At 37.7% G+C, this 10046-nt stretch overlaps 1 protein-coding gene across 1 annotated transcript in view; it reads right to left on the bottom strand.

Moving 5' to 3' along the window:
- The window catches only part of LOC139952288 (uncharacterized), a 37408-nt gene extending 27807 nt beyond the window's left edge, over positions 1 to 9601 (bottom strand). Inside the window, exons 1-10 of the mRNA XM_071951374.1 lie at positions 7477 to 9601; positions 7028 to 7097; positions 6429 to 6476; positions 5963 to 6030; positions 5116 to 5270; positions 4535 to 4675; positions 2639 to 2774; positions 1529 to 1617; positions 1107 to 1219; positions 543 to 613 (exon numbers count right to left, since the gene is read on the bottom strand). Of these exons, the coding sequence (XP_071807475.1) occupies positions 543 to 613; positions 1107 to 1219; positions 1529 to 1617; positions 2639 to 2774; positions 4535 to 4675; positions 5116 to 5270; positions 5963 to 6030; positions 6429 to 6476; positions 7028 to 7097; positions 7477 to 7827 (1242 nt within the window). The 5' untranslated portion in view covers positions 7828 to 9601. The remainder of the gene's footprint in view (positions 1 to 542; positions 614 to 1106; positions 1220 to 1528; positions 1618 to 2638; positions 2775 to 4534; positions 4676 to 5115; positions 5271 to 5962; positions 6031 to 6428; positions 6477 to 7027; positions 7098 to 7476) is intronic.
- Positions 9602 to 10046: the final 445 nt, after the last annotated feature.

The following is a 10046-nucleotide window of genomic DNA, read 5'->3' as shown; positions in this document are numbered from 1 at the left end:
GTTTAAAGACACTGTTGACAATTCTGGAAATCTATATATAAAATATATATATAAAGTACTTGGTAACGAGCAATCTGTTGGTAGTGTAAACATTGTGAGAAACGGCTCCCTCGAGAGTAACGTTTTTTTTTTTTAAGAGGTAATTTTTCTTTCAGATAATACAAATCTTCAGCTGAAACCTTTGATTATGCATATGAAAGCTCACAAAGTATTCCGACAAGTGTGTTTTTTCCAATTTGTTATTCTCTTGCAACTTCGCCGACAAATTGAGTCAACATATTCACAGGTTTGTTATTTTATGCATGTTGGGATACACCAAGTGAGAATACTGGTCCTTGAATTGCCAAAGGTTAGGTGTCCAGTGCATTTAATGTTCTGAATAGTGAGAGCTAAAGCTACACCTCCGCTGCCTATGGCATTACAATTAGTTTAACTCTTGTAAGTTAAGAGAACAATCTTCTCTTAATATTATATATAAAATAATTGTTTTTAATAAACCAACAAACCAAAATAAAAACTTACAATCTATGTATTTGACATACCTGCAAAACACCCTGATTGAGAAGAGAAGTAACATAAGCCATAAGGATGCACAGCAAACCAAACCCCAATCCTAAGAACGACAAAGGGTTATTTAATTATTTAAAAAAGGTTGGACAATGTGGTATCAGTATAGGATAGAAGAGTTACGTCTGTAAACAAGAACACTATTTGCGTCATAGTGTAATGTCTCACCTAGAATGTATTTGTGTACTTTGTTTCATAGTGGCAAGGAAGAGGCTTCTGTAGGTCGAGCACGAGGTGCCCTCGACTAGGTTCAAAAGTGTGCATGACATGTCGAACATTGTCAATAATGTTTAATTGTGGCCTTGCACTGTATGTTAAGGTAAGCCTGAAACAAAAGATCACTTCGCCAGGTTTGATAAAACAAAATTCAAGTCTACATTAAATTAGAATGCACGAGCCTCGAAGTGTGACGTCATATTTTCCAGCTATCCTTGGTCTCGCCAGCCAATAAATACGGTTACCAGCTTAAAACTTTAACCAATCCATAGAACATGTAGGTGTGTGTGCTCTTCATTCATCATTGCTTAGCTGACACTCACCGATGAGTTTGGTCGTTAGTGTGTACATTGATTGGCTCATACGAGGAAAGCATGGCTTGACCATATCTTCAGCTGTTACTGCAGCCAATGAATTCAATCCAGATGACACGGTGCTGCAATAGAGTGAAACGCAAACAAATAAAATCAAAGCCAGATTTTACTGTTTTATAACTTCTTACACGACTTGCAACTGCAAATAGGTTTATCTTGAGCAAAGCAACAGGTACATTTTGAATAATATAAATTGTTACCGTATTCAAAAAAAAATGTGGTTAAAACGTACATTTTGTACATTTATACATCCAATTAATTATCCATAACACATCCAAAATGATTCAAAAACCTAACGATTGTATGTCTCACAGCAAATAACTCTTATCAGACAAAGTAGCTCTTCGGTCAGTTACAGTGTTGTACATTACCTGAGAGCTGCACTGAAGACTGCTGACGTGAAGAGACCAGGCAAACCTGGGATGGATCCAAATAACTCCAACATGAAGTAGGGAATCAGCTAGGAGTTTAGTAAATGGAAAGTGGTCCAGAAAAATCATGTTACCATAACTGAATTCAAAACAAAGCATTGTATTTTGTGAACCACAGCAACAATAATAATTTGACAGTATTTGACAGCGGCACACTTTGTAAAGAATTACTTAAAGACACTGTACACGACTTTCGGTAATTGTCATAGACCAGTGTTCGCAACATAGGCATAACATAACAAACCTGTGAAAATTTGGTGTGCAAAAGTTGTGAGAAAATTGTTAAGAAAAAAACACCCTTGCTTGACGAATTTGTGTGCTTTCAGATAGGAATACAAGACTTCTAGCTAGAGGTCTTTACAAAAAATATTATTTAAGTAAGAAACTACTTCTTTCTCAAACACTACGTTACTTCAGAGGGAGTCGTTTCCCACAATGTTTCATACTATCAATAGCTTTCTAGTGCTCGTTACCAAGTCAGTTGTTAAGTTAATATTTGTTTTGAATATTTACCAAACGTGTACCTTCCCTTTAAATACTACCTTTTTCTTCATGTGTAGGCCTACAAAGATTGTCAGAAATCGTGCCGACTCATGCTTCACTTTCTGATCGTTAAATTTGTTGTTTACATATACACAAAATGTTAACTATTTATGTCAACATCGTAGTTCTTTTTACTTTTGGCTTATCGAATCAGATATCAGTGCACTTCTCGATGTTCCCTTTTTTAGTTGGTTGCATATTGCGCCACAGCACCTTGTAAACCATTACAGAGTGCACTACACTATGTAAAACGTAGTCCAATATCTTGCAGGAAAATGATGAATGTTTTATAATTCACCGAGTGACGGAAATGAGCGCTTTAATTATCAGAGGCCAGGTTTGTTATAAATTATGAATGTTAGACTTGTTGGTGTGCGAATGACCGCAAACATATTAAAGTGTGGTGGTCAGTTTCAAGTAAACGTTAAGGCCGAGGTTCGGTTAATGTTTAACGATGGACAACCTAATGTAGGTATGAATAAGCTGACTTGAATCTGAATGATTTACCTGATCTGTTTGGTCCACCTTGTTACTTGAGTAAGGATCGCATTGTTTATCAGCATAGAAAGAATACATCACTAGGCCAGAGAAACAGGCTGAAGAAACAACAAGTACCATTCCAAATGCCGCCATAAACAAGGCTCTAGTAAGCACAAATGAAAGGACTTCATAGTTAATATAAAAAAAAACATCTCAGAGCAAGTCGATGATTGGTTGCAGATTTTTAAGAGGGTCTTCTGATCTCCGTTAGTTCGTCTTGAAGGCAATGTACACTAATGGGAGACTTTTTGAAAGCTCTGCCACTAGAGGGCAGCAGACCTACCAGGTAAGGGTGCACAACTCCTATAGCAAACAATGGTAAATGCTAAACATTCAAAAATACTCAAAAAATATTTAGAAGTCTCTCAGCCTCTTGAAAATTAAATCAGATACATTGTCATACAACTAAACTTCAGATTTCTTCTCATTTTTTGGTAGGTCACCATTTTGGAATTTTTGCTAATTACCCCAGAAGAAACACTCCCAAAACCTCATGCACACCGCTTGCTTTCATAGGGGAACTCGTGTCCAGTACGTCCTGTTCCAGAACAGTTTGGTTTATGCTGGCATTGTGTTATGAAAAACAAAAATACAGTTTGGCTAAATCTAAATACAAAATCAAAAATACGCAAAACACAAGGTATTTGCTGTCAGTGACCATCACTCATGCTTCTCCTATTCCTAAGTTGTTGACATTACCTGGTGAAGAGCGCCCTCTCTTGGTGAATGGCAGATAGTGTAAAGTTTCCCATTGTCAAAAACCAGAACGAAAGTGTGGACTAAATTGGTCATCGAAGTTGCCAAAGAATAATGAAGAAGAAATTTTAAAAAATACTCTTATTGCAAAAAATCATGTGCTTTTAAATGCCAGTAAGACTTCAGGCCTAGCGTATTTTAAAATTGAGTAAAGAAATTGCCTCGTTCTTTTACACTTTACTTGAGAGGGAGCCGTTTCTCACAATATTCTTCTACATCAAACATCATTCCATTCTTTTATCAGCTGTTTTTTTTTTTCTCAAATAACTCCGGGCAGATGATCGAAATGTATAGTATATATCGTGAGTGCTAAAGTTTATCGACACTCACAATGTTTGTCATTGTCAGTGTGACAGAGGAGCACTGGTGAGCAAATACAAAAGAGGGTGATTTTGACGATTTTTTTAAGATTGCGTCTTTAGAGGGGTGCGTGGTGAAGTGCCGCTAGGATATTTTAACCATATCCCCTTCTTAGCGTTTTTGCCAAGCCTCAATTTCGGGCTATCTTCAGTTTCGGGATTGGCTGATTCTAAAGGAGTTGATATGTCCCGTGTAATGAGAAAGACACGCTTGGTCTACTGTGGATTCTTACAAATCCGAATGTGGATTTTACTTTTGAACGCTACTCTTATTTGTTAGAAGGTGGCCGCTTTTGCAGCTAACATTCCCATGTGGAAAGCATTGCGACGAGAGCCTCATAAACGTGTTTTGTTAGTAAACAAATGTTTACCTTTTCAATTTTATCTGTACCCTTTTCCTTTAGGGGCTATAGCTCTTCTACTAGTAATTGTCAAATACCAGTCTTCTCACTTTGTGTAATTCAACATATGCATAAAATAACGAACCTGTGAAAAATTGAACTCAATTGGTTGTCGAAGTTGCGAGATAATAATGGAAGAAAAAAACACCCTTGTCACACGAGGTTGTGTGATTTCAGATGCTTGATTTCGGAAACTCAAAAATATAATTATGAGGTCTCGAAATCAAATTCAAATATTTTAGTGGAAAATTGCTTCTTATAATGCTAACAATTGTTTTGAGTAATTACCAATTGTGTACAGTGCATTTAAACAATATATTTGGGACTTTGGGATGTTCTATACTCACATGGTTGCTTTTGTGGAGGATCCTGTTGACATGTAGCGCTGAACTTGAGACTGGTTAACCCCGTAGGTAGTACACCACGTGAAGGATCCTCCAATCACAATGGACCAAAACGTATGACGAATAGTCGGGTCAAAATTAAAACTGCGAGAATAAATAAAAACATTTATTAACGAGACACAAATCTCAAAAGGGGGTTTTCAGGGAGCAGAACTTTGTTTTGCTGTCGGAGCCCATATTAAGATATTTTGTGGAATATTAAAACTAATAGTTTAGAATTTCTTTTTCGAAATCTCTGCATCATTTAGCAATTCAAGTTGAAACAAACGGTGCTTTTCAGAACCACTCCAACTCATTTAGAGATTTTCATATTGTCTTACCGCATATACATAACTTTAACTGAATTTTCCTTTATTGATTCTCCCAAATGAGCACACAAAAATAATACAAATGCTCAGCATAATGATTGGCAGTCCTTTGTTCCTTGTCCTAGGTTATTGTTTTTCACCTGCGTAAACTTTTTGGACCCCGCTATAATGTTGAAAAATTTTCAATAAAAAAAAAGAAAATAAAAAAAAAATAACTTCCAAAAGTCGATCCTTCCCCCTTCTTCTGCAATCGTCCAGACTCTTCCAACACCACCAAGTCTTGAGGAACCTTCTATGATGATAGCTAGAAAACCTGCCATCATGACGCAGGTTTGGAAGACGTCTGTCCATAACACTGCCTTCATACCTCCCTGGAAATTGAAACAATTGTTGTATGGCAAACAGAATAAATTGTGTACAAACATAAACAAACATGAAAACAGAACAAATAATTAATCATGTTTGTTTTTTTCGCAAGTCGCCAGACACACAAGGCTTGAAGGCTAGTTCAATATGGGAGCTATAATCAACTTTTTGTCCAGGGGCCGTTGCCACCTACTCCTGGGGCTGAAACAGGGTAACCCCCTTTACAGTCCATACGGATGTAGGCTTGGGTATCATCCATCAGAAAGCCTGGCTGGTAGAGCAGAAACCACTACCTCCCAAACATAACGAAACAATCGTGGTTATGTGGCTTGTTTAAGGACACAAGTATCACGACAGGGACTCGAACCCACACTAACTGATCAAACAGCAGAGATCGAATCCGGTGCTCTTAACCGCTAGGTTAAGACACACCATAAGCGTCGCTAATCGCTATACGTAAAGTCGGCCTCAGGTGGACCTTGCGTCAACAACAAAAACAGTCGGCGCACGATTTCTCAGTTGTGACCTGAGCATATTAATTTTTGTCTGCGCATTGTCGACGGTTTGTTTTTTGGCGCAATAAATATCGTAGGTCGACCTGAGACCGGCTTAATGTGATAAAATATGTTATGCATACTAATGAACTACTAATTACGCACATTAATTTTTGCAAAAAGGTGATCATAGGCCTACTTACCACCGTAGTGTATACTGTGCAAACCAACCCAGTTGCCAGAACTGCGCCCCACAAACTTAAACCAGTCACTAAACAAAGAAAATAATTGGCAACTAAACAGTTACTGTACATGGTACGATGTAACCTCAAACAGAATTGCAAGGTCAAATTGAATTCAAAAGCCCAACACAAACATAATAATGTTCCCAATATACCCTCGAAAAGTGAAAGTTTCAATGAATCTTGGAGTGCGGTGAAACTACAAAAAGTGTTCAAACTTTGCAATATGCTCTCGACTTTATATTTTGTATTCACCCTTGCCCACTTGTGTGGAAGAGCAGACCAGGTAGGGCAAACGAAAATAGTTCATGCTATCAAATAGAATGAAAACAACTCTCATTCACATTTTGGTCTTCAATTATTCAAACCTGCTGACACTTACAAGTCAAGCTTGAACTTCATGTTATTACTAATAAGTTAAACACACCTGCATTGAGTGCTAAAGCGGGGGCGTAGATGACAATTCCCATGTACACTACCTGCAAGAAAACATACAAAATACTTGATACCATGAAGTGACTCCGTGGTGTTGCAGTTAATAACGATCCTATAAGCTAAAGTAAAAGTCCCAGCCGATTGTTTACCTTCCGCCCAGGAAGTTTATAGTTTAAAAAGGACAGTTCTTTTCAGTACTGAGAAGTCTCCCGAAAAATCTACTCCGTGTTAGAAGAATATAATCTGGCAAAAAAGTTCTCTATCAAACAAACTCTACCTGGCAAGTACTTTAACACATTGTGGTGTTACCGCAAACCAAATATAAACTGATACTTCACAATGCTATGCATCAAAAACCATATTAAAACAAAACTCAGAAACTAAGAAAGTTCATACAAACCGACAACTCTTGCATTAAATAGTATATCAATACCCATGTTCGAATTAGCTTGAACTCATATCAAACTGATCCGGTCTCACTGGTCTTTGCTGTTGCTGTTTTTCTTATGACTTGTTGAATGCCGAAACACAAACTGCAAAATTAAACGTGTCTCGGCAAATTCGCAAACAATGTCAAACTCAAATGGATACTTACCATATTAAGAAAGAAAGTCAATGTGCCACAGATTCGTACCACCTTGTTAAAGCGCTTCTCCAGATACTGAAAACGAATAATTCGGCTTGTTTACAAAAAGTCTACATTTTACAAGATTTTGTGGTTACTTTCTAATATTATTTTGAGCCAACTGAAAGTATCCCTACGATTCATAACACGTTTGAGCGCCTTTCAATGCACGGTAGCTTGCACTTCCGAATATTGCTTCAAAACCAAGGCAAACTGATGGATATTCAACTAATAAGTAACCCATAAAGGGATAACAACCAAGTGAACATCTATTTTGTTAACCCCCTCACCCCTACCCCCCCCCCCCACCCCAAAGACTGGAAAAAAATGAATACATACCCATTAATCGCAATATTTAAAAGTAAAAACTTTGAATTTTGAATATTCGTCATTAGTTGAACCTACTGCCACCTACCTCATTAGCACTCGTCACATTCAGTCGGAAAAACATAGGAATGAAGAGCCTCGCTACGAAAATGGCAACAATGACGTAAGTAAAACTAAACAACCAGAACATGGAGCCATAGATGTAAACCTCAGCTGGAGTACCCAGTACCGTGATTGCAGAGATAAAGCTTGCTACCAGAGACATCGCTACTGGGATGGGATTCATGTTCCGGTCTGCTAGCAGGAATTCCTCCGTAGTGCTTTGCTTTTTACCAGTACATCCATGGTAGAAACCAATGGCGAGAGAAATACAAAGCATCCCACCAAAAACTACGTAATCCCACACCCCAAAAGTGCTAAACTCTTCAGCCTCCGACATGTTTCGCTCACTTCTCTAGCTTGCAAAGCTTGAATAATGAATTATGGCATGGCGTTATTAACACACTCTGTTCTACAAACTTACAGCTTAACCATAAATCGCTCTGATAACAGACGTTAAATGAATATTCATTATAATAGTTGAGTTCTACAAACAGATAGAAACTAGCACATGAGGAATTTTGATAAGAATGTGTATTCATAACAGATTAATCGTTAGTCGATTTGCTGAAGAGTAAACACTATTTTTGTTTGGCTTATTATATAAATAAGAATGCAAGGTTGTAACTGTGTAAAAAACGATTAAGAGAAGCAAATATTCTGGGAAACTACAGGTATATTTATTCAACATAAACGGAGTCCGGTCGCTGAACAGTAAATTTAGAGTAAAATAACTTCACTATCGAGCTTCTGTAAATTTACTATGTCTTCGTGTAGCATTATGTTACAACGGGACAATTCATTTCTGCTGTTGAACAAAAGAAAAATTGAATATAGAGCGTGATTTGAACCTGCCACCTATGGGTTAGCTTACCTGTGTGGCAGCTGATACGGTGTGCCCCCCCCCCCCTTTGCACACAGTCAGACAGTTATGACTTGCACCCGGAACAACAAAACGACAAAACATGGATACCACAAACTTTATGAATGCATGGATAGCTAATTTGGTAGAGCGCGGGCACGTTAATCTGGAAGTCCCTTGATTCTAATCCCGCTCTGGTAATTGTTATTCTTTGTTAGCCTGCGTCTTCATGTTGAAATAAAAAGTCATATCCTCGTAAGCTGATCTCCTCCTTCCGCTGTTTTATGATAAATTTGAGCTTGATTGCGGCAATAAAGGCTTGTGATGACTGGCACCCCTGCTCAATGACAACATTAGGGAGACGGCAAACAACATGCTAACCTGCGAAGTTTGGCTCAAATCCTTCTCTGCGGCCATTGTTTCCATTGTTGAACCCAATTAGTTAGTTTCCCCGGGGGTTATGGTACATTTTTGGTAAACAAAGACTTGTCAGTAATATATTTTTCAGTCTTAACGCTTCCATAATAAAGTTGTAAAGCCCGGTTCCTACTTCCTGCGAATGCGAAGCGAATGTTGACGTCATAAATTCACAACGAATAATTCGCAGCAGTTGCCCTGAACTCTCTTCGACTCACTTGCGAATATTGCTGCGAAAGGAGGGTTGTGACGTCCCGTTCACGTTAAACTCGCTTCGCATTCGCATGGAGTATGAACCGGGCTTAAGTCTGCATATTGTTTTTGTCGGCACGTTTTAACGTTTCATTCATAATATCCTCACAAATTAATGTGATTAATGATGCAAGATTTGAAAATAAATTCAGCAGCCTTTTTAAAGGCGGTGGACACTTTTGGTAATTACTCAAAATAAATATTAGGTCCAGTAAAAAAAAGAAACATGTTTAGTGTACGGGTTTCTCAAAAAAAGAAGGAGGAGGGGCTTTTTATTTTTTATTTCAAGATGGCCGCCATTCTTTTTAAAATGTCAAATATCCATTGTTTTTTTCTACTGCTCAAACACACAATACATAAATGAAACATTTTGGTCAAGACAATGAGACAAGACATTCAGATTGTTTTAGCTGAGATCGTTTAAAATAACCTTTTTTCATTAAAAAAAAAAATAATAATAAAGGAGGCGGCCTCTAAAAAGGAAGCGGGCGGGGACGCTAAACATGTTCCTTTTTTTTACTTGGCCTTAGCATAAAACCTTACTTATTATTGAGTAATTGGGAGAGGTTGATATTTTAAAACATTGTGGGAAACGGCTCCCTCTGTAGATTTCGAGAAAGAATTTATTTTTCACAAACTTGATTTCGAGACCTCATAACTCAATTTTGAGGTCCCGAAATCAAGCATCTGAAAGCACACAACTTCTTGTAGCAAGGGTGTTTTTTTTTTAATTCTATTATCTCGCAGCTTTGACGACCAATTGAGCTAAATTTTGCAAAGGTTTGTTATTATGATACATTTGTTGAATTACACCAAAAGAGAAGACTGGTCTTTGGCAATAACCAATAGTGTCCAGTGTCTTTGAATTGCAAAAAAAAAAGGTTATTATTTAATGGCAAATTGCTGGAAACAGATTTAACATGGAAATATTGACTGCTATGAGGGGCATGCAGTTAAAATTATAGGCCCGAGGTGATGTCAAAACCATGACTATGCCCGAAGCGAAGCTAAGGGCATAGCCATGGCTT

Source organism: Asterias amurensis, chromosome 20 (assembly GCF_032118995.1).
Source record: "Asterias amurensis chromosome 20, ASM3211899v1".
In the NCBI taxonomy this organism is placed as follows: Eukaryota; Metazoa; Echinodermata; class Asteroidea; order Forcipulatida; family Asteriidae; genus Asterias; species Asterias amurensis.
This window is presented reverse-complemented; position numbering and strand designations above follow the sequence as displayed.